Genomic DNA, 22,756 nt, shown 5'->3' on the forward strand with positions numbered 1-22,756 from the left:
ATATAGTGATAATGCAGTGATTATGTAGCGATTATGCAGTGATTATACAGTGATACTGCAGTGAATACAGTGACCAAGTTGTTAATACAGTGATAATGCATCGGTTATGTGGTGATTATGTTGGGATTATACAGTGATATTGCAGTGAATACAGTGACCATGATGTCAATACAGTGATAATGCAGCAATTATGTAGTGATTATGCAGCGAATACAGTGACCATGTTTTTAATACAGTAATAATGCAGTGATTATGTAGTGATTATGCAGTGTGTATACAGTGATAACGCAGTGAATGCAGTGACCATGTTGTCAATACAGTGACAATGCAGTGATTATGCAGTGATTATACAGTGATACTGCAGTGAATACAGTGACCATGTTGTTACTTCAGTGATAACGCAGTGATTATATAGTGGTTGTGCCGCGATAATGCGGTGATAATGCAGCAAATGCAGTGACCATGTTGTTAGTGCAGTGATAATGCAGCGAGTATGCAGTGGGTGTACAGTGAAACTGTGGTGAATGCAGTGACCACGTTGTTAATACAGTGGTTATGCAGTGATTATGCAGCGACACCACCATTAATACAGTAATAATGCAGCGATGATGCAGCGATACCGCAGTGAATACAGTGATAATGCAGTGATAATGCAGTTTGAATACAGTGACAACACCGTTAATACAGTAATAATGCAGCGATGACGCAGCGATACTGCAATGAATACAGTGATAATGCAGTGATAATGCATTACACGACGCTCAGTGCTCCAGGATGGACATTCTCTAGCTGTTCTGGACGATAACAATAGACTGAACAGACACAGGGCTGGATTTCCTCTGAAAAGGGGCCTTCTGACGTTCTTCCTGCTCATCCTAAATATTTCATGTTCATAGACTATCATGGAATTAAGTCTTTTGAGAATTGAATACGCTGCACTCATTCATAATAAAGCTTATGGTCAGCCAGGTGCCAATACTAGAGATTACAAAACACAATTGGAGTGTGCTTTTGGTTTCCATCAGGTGTGAATGTATAGATGGCCTTTGCAAGGAGGTCTATTTGCATGACAGGAAATGTGCAGGCTGGCAAAATATTCTGCAGTGTTTTTTAGACCAGGAACATTCAAATCGCTGTGAAGAATATAGAATGGGAAATCACTCACAATCTAGCTGCAAGACAAGGAACAATTGGCCAGTAAAATATTTTTGTAGCATGTACTAACAGTCTCGGTTTCAATAGTACACTCAGTTTCCCCTATTGCCATTAGATCACAGAGGTTCGAGATGGTGTTCAGGGAGACAGGTCTCATGAGAGTGAGATGTTACTATGAAATGGCATCGCTACAGGATGTAGGCTACCTATCCGCTCTGGGATTCCATATGAGGGGTCACAACAGTATCCTGCCCTCCTAACTAGTCCCTGTCATATCCACTAATACTACAGGATGTAGGCTACCTATCCGCTCTGGGATTCCATATGAGGGGTCACAACAGTATCCTGCCCTCCTAACTAGTCCCTGTCATATCCACTAATACTACAGGATGTAGGCTACCTATCCGCTCTGGGATTCCATATGAGGGGTCACAACAGTATCCTGCCCTCCTAACTAGTCCCTGTCATATCCACTAATACTACAGAATGTAGGCTACCTATCCGCTCTGGGATTCCATATGAGGGGTCACAACAGTATCCTGCCCTCCTAACTAGTCCCTGTCATATCCACTAATACTACAGGATGTAGGCTACCTATTCGCTCTGGGATTCCATATGAGGGGTCACAACAGTATCCTGCCCTCCTAACTAGTCCCTGTCATATCCACTAATACTACAGGATGTAGGCTACCTATCCGCTCTGGGATTCCATATGAGGGGTCACAACAGTATCCTGCCCTCCTAAACTAGTCCCTGTCATATCCAATAATACTACAGAATCTGGGAGCTGTTATGAACATGGGTTACAGTACTTCAGGGCTGAGGAAGGCAACGTCACTTTGCCGTGCTAAGATCACTCTGATTGTCTTCCATCTACATCATTGGTTCACTGCCAAGTGAGTATGTTTGTAGTAGCAATGCTTTGTTTATTTCAAGAATCGTGCTTTAAAATCTGGCTACGGGGTGACTGTAGGAATACCTGTCAACTTCCATCCTCACCTCCTCCCTCAGTCTAAACCAGATATCAAATCCTCAAACCGGGTATTGGGAACATTCTCAAATTGTCACTGTGTATTAGTGTGACGTTAATGCATGCTACCGGAATCACAAGCACATTTAAATGGAAGAAAAACTATGCAATTGCATAACGGTTTACTTACTGTGTTGCTAGAATTCCCATTTAAATGTAAACCACTGTCAAATAGTGGTGAAGAGACTCTGCTACTTTGATCAGCGGGTGGTACAGGAGAGCCTGGAAACCATGAGAGCAAATGTTATATTGTTGAAACATGAATTACTTAATGTGCTCAGCCTCAGCCGCAGAATCAGCCTGAGAATCAGCCTCAGTCTCAGAATCAGCCTGAGAATCAGCCTGAAAATCAGCCTCAGTCTCAGAATCAGCCTGAAAATCAGCCTCAGTCTGAGAATCAGCCTGGGAATCAGCCTCAGTCTCAGAATCAGCCTGAAAATCAGCCTCAGTCTCAGAATCAGCCTGAGAATCAGCCTCAGTCTCAGAAGCAGCCTGAGAATCAACCTGAACATCAGCCTCAGTCTCAGAATCAGCCTGAGTATCAGCCTCAGTCTCAGAATCAGCCTGAGAATCAGCCTCAGATTCAGTCTCAGAATAAGCCTCAGAATCAGTCTCAGAATCATCCTCAGAATCAGTCTCAGAATCAGCCTCAGAATCAGCCTAAGAATCAGCCTAAGAATCAGCCTTAGGCTCTACCACAGAATCACCTTTATAGGCCAGGTTCAGGTACAGTGCATGAACAGAATGTGATTTAGTGATATGATGCTGCCACAGTAAACAAAATAAACAGACAGAATATTGAATATATATAGACAGAATATATAAACAGAATATATATATATATATATATATATCGAATGTATTGATGATAAACATTGTATACAGTATAGAGGCATCATTGTTCCCTCAATCCAAAAGTTTACAAAGAAACACACAAGCAGCGACCAAACAGCATGGCTGACTCTCTGGGCACCTCAGGTATCATAACACTGTGGCTGACTCTCTGGGCACCACAGGTATCATAACAGCATGGCTGACTCTCTGGGCACCACAGGTATCATAACAGTATGGCTGACTCTCTGGGCACCACAGGTATCATAACAGCATGGCTGACTCTCTGGGCACCTCAGGTATCATAACAGCATGGCTGACTCTCTGGGCACCTCAGGTATCATAACACCGTGGCTGACTCTCTGGGCACCACAGGTATCATAACAGCATGGCTGACTCTCTGGGCACCTCAGGTATCATACCACCGTGGCTGACTCTCTGGGCACCACAGGTATCATAACACCGTGGCTGACTCTCTGGGCACCTCAGGTATCATAACACCGTGGCTGACTCTCTGGGCACCTCAGGTATCATAACACTGTGGCTGACTCTCTGGGCACCTCAGGTATCATAACACCGTGGCTGACTCTCTGGGCACCGCCGGTATCATACCACCGTGGCTGACTCTCTGGCCACCTCAGGTATCATAACAGCATGGCTGACTCTCTGGGCACCTCAGGTATCATAACACCGTGGCTGACTCTCTGGGCACCTCAGGTATCATAACAGCATGGCTGACTCTCTGGGCACCTCAGGTATCATAACACCGTGGCTGACTCTCTGGGCACCTCAGGTATCATACCAGCATGGCTGACTCTCTGGGCACCACAGGTATCATAACACTGTGGCTGACTCTCTGGGCACCTCAGGTATCATACCAGCATGGCTGACTCTCTGGGCACCTCAGGTATCATAACACCGTGGCTGACTCTCTGGGCACCACAGGTATCATAACACCGTGGCTGACTCTCTGGGCACCTCAGGTATCATACAACCGTGGCTGACTCTCTGGGCACCTCAGGTATCATACCACCGTGGCTGACTCTCTGGGCACCTCAGGTATCATACCACCGTGGCTGACTCTCTGGGCACCTCAGGTATCATACCACCGTGGCTGACTCTCTGGGCACATCAGGTATCATAACAGCATGGCTGACTCTCTGGGCACCTCAGGTATCATAACACCGTGGCTGACTCTCTGGGCACCTCAGGTATCATACAACCGTGGCTGACTCTCTGGGCACCTCAGGTATCATACCACCGTGGCTGACTCTCTGGGCACCTCAGGTATCATACCACCGTGGCTGACTCTCTGGGCACCTCAGGTATCATAACACTGTGGCTGACTCTCTGGGCACCTCAGGTATCATAACACCGTGGCTGACTCTCTGGGCACCACAGGTATCATAACACTGTGGCTGACTCTCTGGGCACCTCAGGTATCATACCACCGTGGCTGACTCTCTGGGCACCTCAGGTATCATAACACTGTGGCTGACTCTCTGGGCACCTCAGGTATCATACCACCGTGGCTGACTCTCTGGGCACCACAGGTATCATAACACTGTGGCTGACTCTCTGGGCACCTCAGGTATCATAACACCGTGGCTGACTCTCTGGGCACCTCAGGTATCATAACAGCATGGCTGACTCTCTGGGCACCTCAGGTATCATAACACTGTGGCTGACTCTCTGGGCACCTCAGGTATCATAACACCGTGGCCAGTCAGTAGAGAATCTAAAGGGGGCCTTGTGTTAGTATGTGTCTAGCCTGGGACCCGAACCATGTGGTTCATTAGCATAGCTAAGAATACAACTAGGTCGAATGGAGCTCTTTTTCCACTCTCTCGTCCAACCAATCAGCATAAAGCTTTACTTCTTCATTGTTGACTCATCAAGCCGACAACTTCAAAGGTCCATTTCCAGACTCAATAAGGTTGCTAGGATTCTGGACATCAAAGCTATTGGGTGCCAACTGTTTTTTTTTGATCACATGGTCAAAAACAGAAAAAACAAAAAGATGACAGCAGCCTGTTGCATGACTTCCCTCTTCACCGTGTCTCCTCGCTGTAGCAGGGAAGCCAACAGAGACAAATGCAGGTGTTTGATGTGACATTAGCTGAGCTACTGAAGCCCCAGTTACTGTTCCAGCCAATCTTCTAAAGAATACAGCAAACCTCAGTTAGAGGTTAATAAAAATGTATTTTTATTTAACTAGGCAAGTCAGTTAAGAACAAATTCGTATTTACAATGACGGCCTACACCGGCCAAACCTGGACGACGCCGCTGGGCCAATTGTGCGCCACCCTATGGGACTCCCAATCACGGGCGGTTGTGATACAGCCTGGATTTGAACCAGCTTATCTGTAGTGACGCCTCTAGCACTGAGATGCAAGTGCCTTAGACCGCTGAGTCACTCGGGAGCCCAGTAAGACAAAGGAGGCCTCATGAAGAATGGGTTGAGTCAAGAATGGCCAGGCGACAGTCAAACAACTGACGGGCTTCACTTGAGATTCCCTCTCCATTTTTTGAATGCGTAGTTACAGTACAGAATACGACATGAAACATGTAACGTAGTGGTGCATCCACTCAGAACTCTTACCCAATGGGAGCTTCAGAAAAGACGGAACTTCCCTGAGGAAACGAACAGTGATGGTGACTTCCTCCCCGGCAGTCCGCAGGAGATGAACCTGCCAGAGGAGAGAGAGAGAGAAAGAGAGAGAGAGAGAAAGGGAGGATAAGAGAGAGAGAGAGAGAGAGAGGTAGGGAGGATAAGAGAGAGAGAGAGAGAGAGAGAGGTAGGGAGGATAATAGAGAGAGAGAGAGGTAGGGAGGATAAGAGAGAGAGAGAGAGAGAGGTAGGGAGGATAAGCGAGAGAGAGACATGGAGGATGAGAGAAAGGGAGAGAGAGAGCAAGGGAGGATGAGTGAGAGAGAGAGAGAAGATGACAGCTTCTCATCTCAGATGAATAAAATAGCAAGCCACAAGTACATGTAGCTGTACAGCACTTAAGCACACGCAACGCACCACTTGAGCAAAATACAGAATACGCAATCAGCAGTTAAGCCCTGTCTGAATTGATGTCACTTCAGTAATCACATACAATACCATAACCTCAAATATAGCCATTCATTTGCCTGGTGAGAAGCTAGCAAAATACAAGCCAATAATATAAAGTAATTACCCTCTCAATGTCTGAGATCACACAAACCCATTATCTGATTTCTAGAAGGTATCTGCACTTGATATGGCACAGACAGAGCCAAGTCAAGAAATACGTTTTTTGTTTTGTTGCAGTAGGCCTACAATTATACAAATGTTCATGCTTATTTTTCAGATTTGTATCCAAATGAAAGCCTTTCCTTTCCAACTACCCTCGGCTTTATCGTCAACAATTAACATATTCTATTTCTTCCCCACAACATCAGTCGTTTGCCCTTGTTGCTATAGCCGGTGACTATTGAGACAGCTTGGCTTTATACGCTTTACATTTTCCCGAAGTGAATTGCTCATGATGTCTCTGACGTTCTGGAGGTGAATAGCAGAGAACAGCTGTTTGGAGCTACGTAGAGAGAGACAAAGAGAGAGAGAGAGAGAGGAGAGACAGAGATAGAGGGGATAGGAGAGAGAGAGGAGAGGAGAGACATAGAGAGAGAGAGAGAGGAGAGACAGAGAGAGAGGAGATAGGAGAGAGAGAGAGAGAGAGAGAGAGATAGCAGAGAGAGAGAGGAGAGAGAGAGAGAGAGGAGAGACAGAGAGAGGAGAGAGAGAGAGAGAGAGGACAGACAGAGAGAGAGGGGATAGGAGAGAGAGAGGAGAGGAGAGAGAGAGTGAGAAAGAGAGAATCGCTGATAGCTCTCCTAAACTCGGAGACTCAAGTTCTGTGCAGCTTTTGTCTAATGAATATACTCCATATCGATTTGTCACAGTCAGGACGAGAAAACAAGACAAACTAAATTAGTCTCCTGTATGACATGACAGAGCTCCGTTCGCTTGACGAAGCATGTCTCAGCTTTTGGCAATCACAGGGAATGATTTTGCTTTCAAATCTGGGAAAAGAGTACGTGACAATGTCTGTGCAGCAGCTAATTAAATTATACTCACAACTTCTTCGTGACTACAATGTTCGACATTAATGCCATTGATCTAAACAGAGTAAAGGAGAAAGTATGAAGCACACTTAGCAAACAACATCCTAATTTAAAAGTGTCATTGTAAATATCGTTTGGTAATTTTACAACCATGTGTTGAATCTGATGAGAGAACATACAGTACATACATAGAGCAGAAAAGTTAAATTAAATAAATATACACTTTTGTTTATCGGTTGGATCTATGATCAAAATAGCAGTGTCAAATAGCATCTTTTGAAATTACAACTCACACTCCAATGGAAGAGGGCAGCTCAATTAAAATTCAAAGAGCATATCTCTCTGTCTCTCACCTCTGACCTCAGGCAGCTTTGACAGATAAAAGTAAAGAGCCAGTGTACTAACCTGTAACATAGCGTCCCCAACGAATAGCTTCCCAGTTTGATCTGCTGCAGGCGGCAATCGTTGAGTGTCAAAGGTTAATGAAAACATTTGAAAATAATTACTAATTCCCATTCATGATGGAAATAGCAATCAATGTTCCTGTCTGCTTAATCTCCACTGACACCATAGAGCTCTCAGATACACAGGAAACCATGAAATATGGAACTAATAAGTCATTTGCAGTAGCGATTTACAAAACAATGACACTTTTGAACTGGTGAAAAGATTTCCATGGCTCTCTGAAGAAGGATGTTAACTTCCTCTCTGGTTTATTAGAGGCAGGATGTTAACTTTCCTCTCTGGGTTATTAGAGGCAGGATGTTAACTTTCCTCTCTGGGTTATTAGAGGCAGGATGTTAACTTCCTCTCTGGGTTATTAGAGGCAGGATGTTAACTTCCTCTCTGGGTTATTAGAGGCAGGATGTTAACTTCCTCTCTGGGTTATTAGAGGCAGGATGTTAACTTTCCTCTCTGGGTTATTAGAGGCAGGATGTTAACTTCCTCTCTGGGTTATTAGAGGCAGGATGTTAACTTCCTCTCTGGGTTATTAGAGGCAGGATGTTAACTTCCTCTCTGGGTTATTAGAGGCAGGATGTTAACTTTCCTCTCTGGGTTATTAGAGGCAGGATGTTAACTTCCTCTCTGGGTTATTAGAGGCAGGATGTTAACTTCCTCTCTGGGTTATTAGAGGCAGGATGTTAACTTCCTCTCTGGGTTATTAGAAACAGGATGATAACTTCCTCTCTGGGTTATTAGAGGCAGGATGTTAACTTCCTCTCTGGTTTATTAGAGGCAGGATGTTAACTTCCTCTCTGGGTTATTAGAGGCATGTAGATGTTAACTTTCCTCTCTGGGTTATTAGAGGCAAGATGTTAACTTCCTCTCTGGGTTATTAGAGGCAGGATGTTAACTTCCTCTCTGGTGTATTAGAGGCAGGATGTTAACTTTCCTTTCTTGGTTATTAGAGGCACGATGTTAACTTTCCTTTCGTGTTTATTAGAGGCAGGATGTTAACTTCCTCTCTGGGTTATTAGAGGCAGGATGTTAACTTCCTCTCTGAGTTATTAGAGGCAGGATGTTAACTTCCTCTCTGGTTTATTAGAGGCAGGATGTTAACTTTCCTTTCTTGGTTATTAGAGGCACGATGTTAACTTCCTCTCTGGGTTATTAGAGGCAGGATGTTAACTTTCCTCTCTGGGTTATTAGAGGCAGGATGTTAACTTCCTCTCTGGGTTATTAGAGGCAGGATGTTAACTTCCTCTCTGGGTTATTAGAGGCAGGATGTTAACTTCCTCTCTGGGTTATTAGAGGCAGGATGTTAACTTCCTCTCTGGGTTATTAGAGGCAGGATGTTAACTTTCTCTCTGGGTTATTAGAGGCAGGATGTTAACTTCCTCTCTGGTTTATTAGAGGCGGGATGTTAACTTCCTCTCTGGGTTATTAGAGGCATGTAGATGTTAACTTTCCTCTCTGGGTTATTAGAGGCAGGATGTTAACTTTCCTTTCTTGGTTATTAGAGGCACGATGTTAACTTTCCTTTTGTGTTTATTAGAGGCAGGATGTTAACTTCCTCTCTGGGTTATTAGAGGCAGGATGTTAACTTCCTCTCTGGGTTATTAGAGGCAGGATGTTCACTTCCTCTCTGGGTTATTAGAGGCAGGATGTTAACTTCCTCGCTGGGTTATTAGAGGCAGGATGTTAACTTCCTCTCTGGTTTATTAGAGGCAGGATGTTAACTTCCTCTCTGGTTTATTAGAGGCAAGATGTTAACTTTCCTCTCTGGGTTATTAGAGGCAGGATGTTAAATTTCCTCTCTGGGTTATTAGATGCAGGATGTTAACTTACTCTCTGGGTTATTAGAGGCAGGATGTTAACTTCCTCTCTGGGTTATTAGAGGCAGGATGTTAACTTTCTCTCTGGGTTATTAGAGGCATGAATTCACGCTTTCACTAACAGAAGGGCGGGGGGGATTCTAATAGCTAAGTTGAAACAGAACGTGTCTAGTTTCTATCCATTACAATTAAACCTCTGCTATATACCTCATCAGCAGTTAACTGCATTCTGGTTTAGTAGTCATACAGTAACTACATGACATAAAGGCAACTTAACCTAAAATGGTGTAAACTGATATCCTTCATAACAGCAGTGTAAATGTCAGATGTTTCAGTCCACATCGCTGGGAGAAACATTCAATACTTACCTGCTTGATCTTTAAACATCTTTGAAATGACCACAGGCACTTTATGCTCAGCACCTCCCTGAGAGTCACAAGAGAAAGGTCATTATTAATCACAAAGTGTAACATTTATATAAATCTACGGAAAATATGCACCGAACAAGCAAGCAGATCAAAGTTTCATTCCACAGAGAACTGTACGTTGATATACAGTTTAAGTCTGAAGTTTACGTACACTTAGGTTGAAGTCATTAAAACTCGTTTTTCAACCACTCCACACATTTCTTGTTAACAAACTATAGTTTTGGCAAGTTGGTTAGGACATCTACTTTGTGCATGACACAAGTATTTTTCCAACAATTGTTTACAGACAGATTATTTCACTTATAATTCACTGTATCACAATTGCAGTGGGTCAGAAGTTTACACACACTAAGTTGACTGTGCCTTTAAACAGCTTGGACAATTCCAGAAAATTATGTCATGGCTTTAGAATCTTCTGATTGGCTAATTGACATAATTTGAGTCAATTGGAGGTGTACCTGTGGATGTATTTCAAGGCCTACCTACAAACTCAGTGCCTCTTTGCTTGACATCATGGGAAAATCAAAAGAACTCAGCCAAGACCTCAGATAAAAATTGTAGACCTCCACAAGTCTGGTTCATCCTTGGGAACAATTTCCAAACGCCTGAAGGTACCACGTTCATCTGTACAAATAATAGTACGCAAGTATAAACACCATGGGACCACGCAGCCGTCATACTGCTCAGGAGGGAGACGCGTTCTGTCTCCTAGAGATGAACGTACTTTGGTGAGAAAAGTGCAAATCAATCCCAGAATAACAGCAAAGGACCTTGTGAAGATGCTGGAGGAAACAAGTACAGAAGTATCTATATCCACAGTAAAACGAGTCCTATATCGACATAACCTGAAAGGCTGCTCAGCAAGGAAGAAGCCACTGCTCCAAAACCGCCATAAATAAGCCAGACTACGGTTTGCAACTGCACATGGTGACAAAGATTGTACTTTTTGGAAAAATGTCCTCTGGTCTGATGAAACAACTGTTTGGCCATAATGACCATCATTATGTTTGGAGGAGAAAGGGGGAGGCTTGCAAGCCGAAGAACACCATCCCAACCGTGAAGCACGGAGGTGTCAGAGCTTCTAGGAGTACTGGGTGGAGGAGTCAAGCGCAGAGAGCAGGTTAGTTCAGAACGTGGATCTTTATTCCTGACGACAGTGAAAACAGTCATGCCCAACACACAGACGCATGAAAAATACCAGTCCAAACACACAGGACTAAACTGTCCGGAAAAATAGCATCCACCTAAATTCCAACACCAATGAACAGAAAAACAAGCCCGCACAAAAGCCGGCGGGCCTACTGCCCTTAAATAGCCTACCCACAAAACTAAACTCAAAACAGGTGTACCCAATCAGCCCAAACTAACAGAAACAAAAAGAAGGGAATCGATGGCATCTAGTAGGCCGGTGACGACAACCGCCGAGCGCCGCCCGAACAGGAAGAGGCACCATCTTCGGCGGGATTCGTGACAGGGGGTGGCAGCATCATGGTGTGGGGGTGCTTTGCTGCAGGAGGGACTGGTGCACTTCACAAAATAGATGCCATCATGAGGCATGGAAATTATGTGGATATATTGAAGCAACATCTCAAGACATCCATCAGGAAGTTAAAGCTTGGTCGCAAATGGGTCTTCCAAATGGACAATGACCCCAAGCATACTTCCAAAGTTCTGGCAAAATTGCTTAAGTCAAGGTATTGGAGTGGCCATCACAAAGCCCTGACCTCAATCCTATAGAACATTTGTGGGCAGAATCGAAAAAGTGTGTGCAGGCAAGGAGGCCTAGAAACCTGACTCAGTTATACCCGCACTGTCAGGAAGAATGGGCCAAAATTCACCCAACTTATGTGGGAAGCTTGCGGAAGGCTACCCGGAAAGTTTGACCCAAGTTAATTAATTTAAAGGCAATGCTACCAAATACTAATTGAGTGTATGTAAACTTCTGACCCACTGAGAATGTGATAAAAGAAATAAAAGCTGAAATAAATCATTATCTCTACTATTATTCTGACATTTCACATTCTTAAAATAAAGTGGTGATCCTAACTGACCTAAGACAGGGAATTCTTACTTGGATTAAATGTTAGTAATTGTGAAAAACTGAGTCTAATTGTATTTGGCTGAGGTGTATTTAAACTTCTGACTTCAACTGTAGCAGACACAGTAACAGGAACTTCCTCATCTATACCATGTAGATCTAGCAGACACAGTAACAGGAACTTCCTCATCTATACCATGTAGATCTAGCAGACACAGTAACAGGAACTTCCTCATCTATACCATGTAGATCTAGCAGACACAGTAACAGGAACTTCCTCATCTATACCATGTAGATCTAGCAGACACAGTAACAGGAACTTCCTCATCTATACCATGTAGATCTAGCAGACACAGTAACAGGAACTTCCTCATCTATACCATGTAGATCTAGCAGACGCAGTAACAGGAACTTCCTCATCTATACCATGTAGATCTAGCAGACACAGTAACAGGAACTTCCTCATCTATACCATGTAGATCTAGCAGACACAGTAACAGGAACTTCCTCATCTATACCATGTATGCATTCAAATCTCCCAATAGAGGCACAATATTTGTATTGATGAAAATGAACCACTTACTTTGATGCTTAGACCCAGACCTCCAGCTGCCTGTCTTCGGAGTACGACAGTTCTGTGCTTTAAAAAATGGGAATTGACCTTGGTAAAATAATATTGAAATGTTGAAACAAGTTTGGAGTGTAACATTGTGGTGCTAATTTTCCAGTTGATAGTCTTTACGATCAAAACCATAACATCGAAAAGACACAGCATGCCTCCATAGAAAAACATAAAAACATAAAGAACGCAGTAATAGCTTCTTATCAGGGGTGGACTGGGACAAGAATTCGGCCCTGGCACTTTATCCACACCAGCCCATATCACAGCGCATGCTGCCAACTCCCACCGGATACCATTTTTATGTCTTTGTGTCCAGCATGAAGGAAGTTAGAGATAGTTTAGAATGCTAGTAGATACCCATAGACTTCCAGTCATTGCGCTAACGCTAGTTAGCATTGGCTGCCGAAACTACCTCTAACGTTCATACTGGACACAGAGACATAAAAATGGTATCCATGAGTACATCTGAATCTGGGCACGTAGATAAAGGGCCTCATTGCCAAAATCCCGAAGTATCCCTTTAACTACTATTACAGGGATCCTGACTAACATTTTCCCCTGGTGTCACTGGTTCCGCTAACTTTTCCATCCAATTGTGTACTACAGTATGTCATCAATTTCATTTTATATGTTACGTCCTGCAAAAAATAAACAAATGGTATGATATGTTACGAATCCAATTCATAAAGAATCCAACTTTAAGAAGTGTAAAGAATAGACAACTGAGGTTTTCAAGAAACAAGTTGCTTCATTTGACATCCAAGCAGGAATGCATGAATCAAGATATTTTGATGTGTAAACTTATACAGTGATTGTATAAGTTTACACCAGTCTCAACGTCAACAGTGAAGAGGCGAATCTGGGATGCAGAGTTGCAAAGGAAAAGCCATATCTCAGACTGGCCAATAAAAATAAAATATTAAGATGGGCAAAAGAACACAGACACTGGACAGAGGAACTCCGCCTAGAAGTCCAGCATCCCGGAGTCGCCTCTTCACTGTTGACGTTGAGACTGGTGTTTTGCGGGTAATATTTAATGAAGCTGCCAGTTGAAGACTTGTGAGGCGTCTGTTTCTCAAACTAGACACTCTCATGTACTTGTCCTCTTGCTCAGTTGTGCACCGGGGCCTCCCACTCCTCTTTCTATTCTGGTTAGAGCCAGTCTGCGCTGTTCTGTGAAGGGAGTAGTACGCAGCAATGTACGAGATCTTCAGTTTCTTGGCAATTTTTCGCATGGAATAGCCTTCATTTCTCAGAACAAGAATAGACTGACGAGTTTCGGAAGAAAGTACTTTGTTTCTGGCCATTTTGAGCCTGTAATCGAACCCACAAATGCTGATGCTCCAGATACTCAACTAGTCTAAAGAGGGCCAGCTTTATTGCTTCTATAAATCAGCACAACAGTTTTCAACTGTGCTAACATAATTGCAAAAGGGTTTTCTAATGATCAATAAGCCTTTTAAAATGATAAACTTCGATTAGCTAACACAACGTGCCATTGGAACACAGGAGTGATGGTTGCTGATAATGGGCCTCTCTACGCCTATTTTTATTTATTTTATTTTTAATTCACCTTTATTTAACCAGGTAGGCTAGTTGAGAACAAGTTCTCATTTACAACTGCGACCTGTCCAAGATAAAGCAAAGCAGTGCGAGAGAGTTACATCGAGTTACACATGGAATAAACAAGCGTACAGTCAATAACACAAAAAAAGGTCTATATACAGTGTGTGCAAATGACGTGAGGCGGTATGGCAATAAATAGGCCATAGTAGCGAAGTAATTACAATTTAGAAAATTAACACTGGAGTCATAGATGAGCAGATGGTGATGTAAAAGTAGAAATACTGATGTACAAAAGAGCAGAAGAGTAAATAAAAACAATATGGGGATGAGGTAGGTAGATTGGTTGGGCTATTTACAGATGGGCTATGTACAGCTGCAAAGATTGGTTAGCTGCTCAGACAACTGATGTTTAAAGTTAGTGAGGGAAATATAAGTCTCCAGCTTTAGCAATTTTTGCAATTCGTTCCAGTCATTGGCAGCAGAGAACTGGAAGGAAAGGCGGCCAAAGGAGGTGTTGGCTTTGGGGATGACCAGTGAGATATACCTGCTGGAGCGCGTGCTACGGGTGGGTGTTGTTATCGTGACCAGTGTAGATATTCCCTAAAAAAAATCTGCCGTTTCCAGCTACAATAGTCATTTACAATATTAACAATGTCTACACTGTATTTCTGATCAATTCTATTTTATTTTAATGGACAAAAATATTATATATTTAAAAAAATATTTTATATATATATTTATATTATATTTTCTCTTTCAAAAACAAGGACATTTCTAGGTGACCCCAAACTTTTGAATGGTAGTGTACATCTATATGTGGACTAATATCATAGGCTAATTCATGTTGGGTTCAACACCTCAGAAAGTGGAAACTCAAAACACACTATCTAGATTAGATATGAAACGGTAAGAACATTTCAAATTACGATTATAGTGACCAAAATGATCACGGTAATCAGTATTATCGCGGTATTGTTAAAACGTGCTGGAAATGTTCAAGAAGTACTGATACACTGAAATCATTTCACCAAGTTTTATATTGAAAAGCAACAAACAACAAATACAATTATCAGCACTATGCACTTTTTGTGTGCATAAACATTAAAATAATAACATTTAACATTAAATATGTCACCATGTGTCCATGAGACGTAAAAGTTTCCCTAGTGGAGGTTTTAATGAACACAAACTTTAAGTAAGCAAATCAAATGTGCATATAAAAGCAAGTAAAGCAAATGTGCATGCAAGAACAATACAACCATATGTAAACAAATCCAATGTGCAGGTGTTGACATTAAAATAACAACACAAAATATGTAAACAAATCAAATGAACAGCACTGATTGTATGTCTGTTCTCTCCTTCATAAAGAAACAAGGTGCTGCTGGTCTAACATCCTGTATGTCTGTTCTCTCCTTCATAGAGAAACAAGGTGCTGCTGGTCTAACATCCTGTATGTATGTTCTCTCCTTCATAAAGATACAAGGTGCTGCTGGTCTAACATCCTGTATGCTGGCCTAACATCCTGTATGTATGTTCTCTCCTTCATAAAGAAACAAGGTGCTGCTGGTCTAACATCCTGTATGTATGTTCTCTCCTTCATAAAGATACAAGGTGCTGCTGGTCTAACATCCTGTATGTCTGTTCTCTCCTTCATAAAGATACAAGGTGCTGCTGGTCTAACATCCTGTATGTATGTTCTCTCCTCCATAAAGAAACAAGGTGCTGCTGGTCTAACATCCTGTATGTCTGTCCTCTCCTTCATAAAGATACAAGGTGCTGCTGGTCTAACATCCTGTATGTATGTTCTCTCCTTCATAAAGATACAAGGTGCTGCTGGTCTAACATCCTGTATGTCTGTTCTCTCCTTCATAAAGATACAAGGTGCTGCTGGTCTAACATCCTGTATGTATGTTCTCTCCTCCATAAAGAAACAAGGTGCTGCTGGTCTAACATCCTGTATGTCTGTCCTCTCCTTCATAAAGATACAAGGTGCTGCTGGTCTAACATCCTGTATGCTGGCCTAACATCCTGTATGTCTGTTCTCTCCTTCATAAAGAAACCAGGTGCTGCTGGCCTAACATCCTGTATGTCTGTTCTCTCATTCATAAAGAAACCAGGTGCTGCTGGCCTAACATCCTGTATGTCTGTTCTCTCCTTCATAAAGAAACCAGGTGCTGCTGGCCTAACATCCTGTATGTCTGTTCTCTCATTCATAAAGAAACCAGGTGCTGCTGGCCTAACATCCTGTATGTCTGTTCTCTCCTTCATAAAGAAACCAGGTGCTGCTGGTCTAACATCCTGTATGTCTGTTCTCTCCTCCATAAAGAAACAAGGTGCTGCTGGTCTAACATCCTGTATGTCTGTCCTCTCCTTCATAAAGATACAAGGTGCTGCTGGTCTAACATCCTGTATGCTGGCCTAACATCCTGTATGTCTGTTCTCTCCTTCATAAAGATACAAGGTGCTGCTGGTCTAACATCCTGTATGTATGTTCTCTCCTTCATAAAGAAACAAGGTGCTGCTGGTCTAACATCCTGTATGTCTGTCCTCTCCTTCATAAAGATACAAGGTGCTGCTGGCCTAACATCCTGTATGTCTGTTCTCTCCTTCATAAAGAAACCAGGTGCTGCTGGCCTAACATCCTGTATGTCTGTTCTCTCCTTCATAAAGAAACCAGGTGCTGCTGGTCTAACATCCTGTATGTCTGTTCTCTCCTTCATAAAGATACAAGGTGCTGCTGGTCTAACATCCTGTATGTATGTTCTCTCCTTCATAAAGATACAAGGTGCTGCTGGTCTAACATCCTGTATGTATGTTCTCTCCTTCATAAAGATACAAGGTGCTGCTGGTCTAACATCCTGTATGTCTGTTCTCTCCTTCATAAACAAGGTGCTGCTGGTCTAACATCCTGTATGTATGTTCTCTCCTTCATAAAGAAGGTGCTGCTGGTCTAACATCCTGTATGTATGCATCTTTGTCCCTTGAGAATGAAATGTAAAAATGTCAGCATATTTACTTTGTCTGGTTTAAAAGTAGTGATCTGTGAGGGGAGACAATTTGCCCGCTGGCACTGAACACTCTCTCTGATGGCACGCTGGTTGCTGGGATGCACAAAAGCTTCCTGGGAACCCTGGCATGGTGAGGCAGCTCTGGTGCATGGCCCTTCCACCACACCAGTGGATCCTCTTCTTCTGGAATGGGTGGTAGAGACGGGTAGACCTTGATCTCTTCTTTCACTCTGTCTTCTGGGGTGGTCGGAATCTGACCCTCTGCTGCCTTGTTGAGGTAATGTTTCTCAGCAACCCAGCCAGGCCTTTCCCCTCCGAAGCCGCTGTGGGTGTTGGTGGTGCAGGTGCTGCTGGTGCTTTGGGGTTCTTTCGGTGTTCCTCAAGGTTCCGTTTTGGGACCACTATTGTTTTCACTATATATTTTACCTCTTGGGGATGTCATTCGAAAACATAATGTTAACTTTCACTGCTATGCGGATGACACACAGCTGAACATTTCAATGAAACATGGTGAAGCCCCAAAATTGCCCTCGCTAGAAGCCTGTGTTTCAGACATAAGGAAGTGGATGGTTGCAAACTTTCTACTTTTAAACTCAGACAAAACAGAGATGCTTGTTCTAGGTCCCAAGAAACAAAGAGATCTTCTGTTGAATCTGACAATTAATCTTGATGGTTGTACAGTCGTCTCAAATAAAACTGTGAAGGACCTCGGCGTTACTCTGGACCCTGACCTCTCTTTTGACGAACATATCAAGACTGTTTCAAGGACAGCTTTTTTCCATCTACGTAACATTGCAAAAATCTGAAACTTTCTGTCCAAAAATGATGCAGAAAAATGTATCCATGCTTTTGTTACTTCTAGGTTAGACTACTGCAATGCTCTACTTTCCGGCTACCTGGATAAAGCACTAAATACACTTCAGTTAGTGCTAAATACGGCTACTAGAATCCTGACTAGAACCAAAACATTTGATCATATTACTCCAGTGCTAGCCTCCCTACACTGGCTTCCTGTTAAGGCAAGGGCTGATTTCAAGGTTTTACTGCTAACCTACAAAGCATTACATGGGCTTGCTCCTACCTATCTTTCCGATTTGGTCCTGCCGGTACATACCTACACGTACGCTACGGTCACAAGACGCAGGCCTCCTAAGTGTCCCTAGAATTTCTAAGCAAACAGCTCGAGGCAGGGCTTTCTCCTATAGATCCCCATTTTTATGGAATGGTCTGCCTTCCCATGTGAGAGACGCAGACTCGGTCTCAACCTTTAAGTCTTTACTGAAGACTCATCTCTTCAGTGGGTCATATGATTGAGTGTAGTCTGGCCCAGGAGTGTGAAGGTGAACGGAAAGGCTCTGGAGCAACGAACCGCCCTTGCTGTCTCTGCCTGGCCGGATCCCCTCTCTCCACTGGGATTCTCTGCCTCTAACCCTATTACAGGGGCTGAGTCACTGGCTTACTGGTGCTCTTTCATGCCGTCCCTAGGAGGGGTGCGTCACTTGAGTGGGTTGAGTCACTGACGTAATCTTCCTGACTGGGTTGGGTCTTCTCTGTGTATCTGTTGTTAAGGTCTTCTCTGTGTATCTGTTGTTAAGGTCTTCTCTGTGTATCTGTTGTTAAGGTCTTCTCTGTGTATCTGTTGTTAAGGTCTTCTCTGTGTATCTGTTGTTAAGGTCTTCTCTGTGTCTCTGTTGTTAAGGCCTTCTCTGTGTATCTGTTGTTAAGGTCTTCTCTGTGTATCTGTTGTTAAGGTCTTCTCTGTGTATCTGTTGTTAAGGCCTTCTCTGTGTATCTGTTGTTAAGGTCTTCTCTGTGGATCTGTTGTTAAGGTCTTCTCTGTGGATCTGTTGTTAAGGTCTTCTCTGTGTATCTGTTGTTAAGGTCTTCTCTGTGTATCTGTTGTTAAGGTCTTCTCTGTGGATCTGTTGTTAAGGTCTTCTCTGTGGATCTGTTGTTAAGGTCTTCTCTGTGGATCTGTTGTTAAGGTCTTCTCTGTGGATCTGTTGTTAAGGTCTTCTCTGTGGATCTGTTGTTAAGGTCTTCTCTGTGGATCTGTTGTTAAGGTCTTCTCTGTGGATCTGTTGTTAAGGTCTTCTCTGTGGATCTGTTGTTAAGGTCTTCTCTGTGGATCTGTTGTTAAGGTCTTCTCTGTGGATCTGTTGTTAAGGTCTTCTCTGTGGATCTGTTGTTAAGGTCTTCTCTGTGTATCTGTTGTTAAGGTCTTCTCTGTGTATCTGTTGTTAAGGTCTTCTCTGTGTATCTGTTGTTAAGGTCTTCTCTGTGTATCTGTTGTTAAGGTCTTCTCTGTGTATCTGTTGTTAAGGTCTTCTCTCATTACCCTTTCCATCTCCTTGGTCAGGGATGGCTACGTATCCTTTTCCACCAGAACATCACGGGTGATGTGGTCCAGGACAGGTTAATGGCTGACAGTGTCACTCGTGTCTCTGAGGCAAGTGCATCTGTAAACTTGCTCAGAGGTTCAAGGAGCTGGCACAGTTGCTCCATGACACTTTGTCGGCATCCTTGGGCATCAGATTCCATGTTCCTCTTTCTCCAGCCAGTGTCGCACAGACTGGCTGCTGTTGGCTGAGGAAACACTCAAGCATCTTGTGTGTAGATCCCCATCGGGTCACCACATCATGGATCAGAGCCTTCTGTGGCATGTTGAGGGCAGCTTGCTTTTCTCTCAGTTCTCTCCTTCTCTTCCAGCTCCATGAGAAGCCTTGAACCAGATGACAGCAGGCCTTGACTGCTGTGTCAACTCTTTGAATTTTCAGAGCCTTTGAGATGGTCAGGTTCAAATGTTGGCCAAAGCACCAAAGCCACAGATCTGGGAACTCTTCAAAAGCCTTGATCATGTTGGTTGCGTTGTCTGTGGTTATGTAGACCAGGTCTTTTTGTTGATTCCCCCCCCCACTCTTCCAAAATATTCTCAAAAAAACTCTGATGTTGTGAGCCGAGTGATCTTCTGGGAAGAACAGTGTTTCCAGGCAGTTTGATTCCAGTTGCCAGTCTGGGGTGAGGTAAAGGATAGTGAAGTTGATGTAGGGTTGACCACCCTCACTTTCACTGGTCCAGAGTTCAGTAGTTGCAGAAAACCATGTGCCTTGAGCCAAACTTTTTCCAACATCAGCTTTAACCTGGTTGTACAGGTTTGGGATTTCAGTCTTGGAAAATAATTTTCGTGATGGCACTTTTTAGTGAGGCACGGGAGCCTTCATCAGCCTCAGAAAGCCAGGCCTCTCAACAATATGAAAGGGAATCATGTCCTTTGTAATGTAATATGAAAGGGCTGCAGTGAGGTCTTGAGCATTTTTTGATGTGGATGCATAAGCAGCCTGCATTTTAAATGCTTGCTGGAGTGTCTGTGTCACCACTGTAGATGAGGATGGACCAGTAGCATCACTGGGTTTGCCTGCTGCACATCCACTCTGTAAACAAGCAAATAGCAAATGTATTATTATTATTATTATTGGTGTTGTTACATTATAATTATTATTAGTAGTACTAACACACACAAATACACAGTCTATCTACGGTGATGCATTTGAGTATATGCAATGACCCCATGCACAATTTACATAAATACAAATGAGTCTTTAGACAGTGATAGTCATTGCAATGAGCCCAACAATTGGCATAAATACAGGAGTCTTGTATAGGAGTCTCCTGTTGGAACATTTTTACAACCAAGTCAATGACTGACGTATTTTAAATTAACAAAATATGTTGGTTGGGTGACTAAACTACATAACGTGTTATCGTGTGTAATGGGCGAATAGAGTCTGAAGACACACGACTCATACAGCAGCAGAACAACGTGTAGTGTTTTTACAAGAGTAGGTAACACTGAAAGCTTCAGTTTACATTATTGACAAGCTATTAGCAAGTTAGACAGACAAACCATGACATTTTCCCCCATTCCGAAGTCCCCACATCATGCATTGAGCTAAAAGTGAACTTACCTTGCATTCGCTATAAAGTAGCGGGTGGTGGTCACGAAGATGACTCAAGAGATTTGAAGTGCGTTTTCTTTGTTTTGCATATTCTGCAGACAGGGTGATCATCTTCGATTAGGTTTCCCTCAGCACTCTCGCAAAACCCAAAATACTACCACACTTCAGATTTGGTCCTCTTTGAAGGCTGAAAAATCTCCTGAGCGCTGTCATTGCCTTCCTCCATGTTTTCACACAAAACAAAACCCACGTTGCTGCGTCTGCATCAGACTGTTGCTAACTTTGGTTGATGCTGTACACTATTTACCTTGAGCTTTTCAAACCGCGGTAATCAAACACGGTTTTAATGATAATTAACATTTGAAACGGTAATACAAACCGTCTGGAATTTTACTGTGGTTTATCGTGAAACCGGTAACCGTTTCATCCTTAATCTAGATTGCTAACTCTAAATATAATACCCACTGCTAGTAGCCATGTATTCATCCAACAGTAAATGTTGCTAGACAACCATTTTCAGGTCTTGTCATAGATTTTCAAGGAGATTTAAGTCAAAACTGTACTAAGGTCACTAAGGTCTTCTTGGTAAGCAACTCCAGAGTGGATTTGGCCTTGAGATTTAGGTTATTTTATTGCTGAAAGGTGAATTAATCTCCCAGAGTCTGGTGGAAAGCAGACAGAAACAGGTTTTCCTCTAGGATTTTGCCTGTGCTTAGCTCCATTCTGTTTCTTTTTTTAATCCTGAAAAACTCCCCAGTCCTTAATGATTACAAGCATATTCTTAACACAATGCAGCCACCACTATGTTTGAAAATATGGAGAACGGTACTCAGTAAATCAAAGTATAAATATTTAGCAGTATTACATTGGTGCCTTGTTGCAAACAGGATGCATGTTTTGGAATATTTTTTTGTGTACAGGCTTCCTTCTTGTCACTCTGTCAATTAGGTTAGTATAATGGAGTTACTACAATGTTGTGGATCCATCCTCAGTTTTCTTCTATCACAGCCATTAAACTCTGTAACTGTTTTAAAGTCACCATTGGCCTCATGGTGAAATCCCTCAGCTGTTTCCTTCCTCTCCGGCAACTGAGTTAGGAAGGACGCCGTGTATCTATGTAGTGATTGGGTGTGTATTTGGAAACACAATGTCAACTTTCACTGCTATGCAGACAATACACAGCTGTACATTTTGATGAAACATGGTGAAGCTCAAATCACCTACCCTGGAAGCCTGTGTTTCAGACATAAGGAAGTGGATGGCAGCACATGTTCTACTTTTAAACTCGGACAAAACAGAGATGCTTGTTCTAGGTCCCAAGAAAGAAAGAAATCTTCTGTCGGATCTGACAATGAATCTTGATGGTTGTACAGTCGTCTCAAATGTGGGAAGTTGATTTTGTTTAGGGCACATAGCCTTTGAGCTTCACGGTTTGGTTTTGTAGTGTTTATTGTTTTGTTTGGCGTCATTTTGAGTTAATAAAGAAAATGTACGCTCACAACGCTGCACCTTGGTCCTCATCCTTCAACAGCCGTGACAGTTCGTAACATTGCAAAAAATCTGACGCTCTTTACCAAAAATAATGCAGAAAATCTAAGCCATGCTAATGCCACATCAACATTAGACTACTGCAATGCTCCACTCCTTGTCTACCTAGATAGCGCTAAATAAACTTCAGCTTGTGCTAAATATCGCTGTTAGAATCTTGACTAGAACCCCCCAAAATTATCATATTACTCCAGTTCTAGCCT

The 22,756-nt window shown here is 42.9% G+C and overlaps 1 protein-coding gene across 1 annotated transcript in view; it reads right to left on the reverse strand.

Moving 5' to 3' along the window:
• The window catches only part of LOC120039829 (gamma-2-syntrophin-like), a gene marked incomplete at its 3' end in the record, with an annotated part of 123,016 nt that overhangs the window by 26,632 nt on the left and 73,628 nt on the right, over nt 1-22,756 (reverse strand). Inside the window, exons 4-9 of the mRNA XM_038985200.1 lie at nt 12,434-12,490; nt 9,753-9,810; nt 7,514-7,557; nt 7,122-7,163; nt 5,619-5,706; nt 2,316-2,407 (exon numbers count right to left, since the gene is read on the reverse strand). Coding sequence (XP_038841128.1) covers nt 2,316-2,407; nt 5,619-5,706; nt 7,122-7,163; nt 7,514-7,557; nt 9,753-9,810; nt 12,434-12,490 — 381 coding nt within the window. The remainder of the gene's footprint in view (nt 1-2,315; nt 2,408-5,618; nt 5,707-7,121; nt 7,164-7,513; nt 7,558-9,752; nt 9,811-12,433; nt 12,491-22,756) is intronic.

The sequence above is a fragment of the Salvelinus namaycush genome, unplaced genomic scaffold (assembly GCF_016432855.1).
Source record: "Salvelinus namaycush isolate Seneca unplaced genomic scaffold, SaNama_1.0 Scaffold303, whole genome shotgun sequence".
In the NCBI taxonomy this organism is placed as follows: Eukaryota; Metazoa; Chordata; class Actinopteri; order Salmoniformes; family Salmonidae; genus Salvelinus; species Salvelinus namaycush.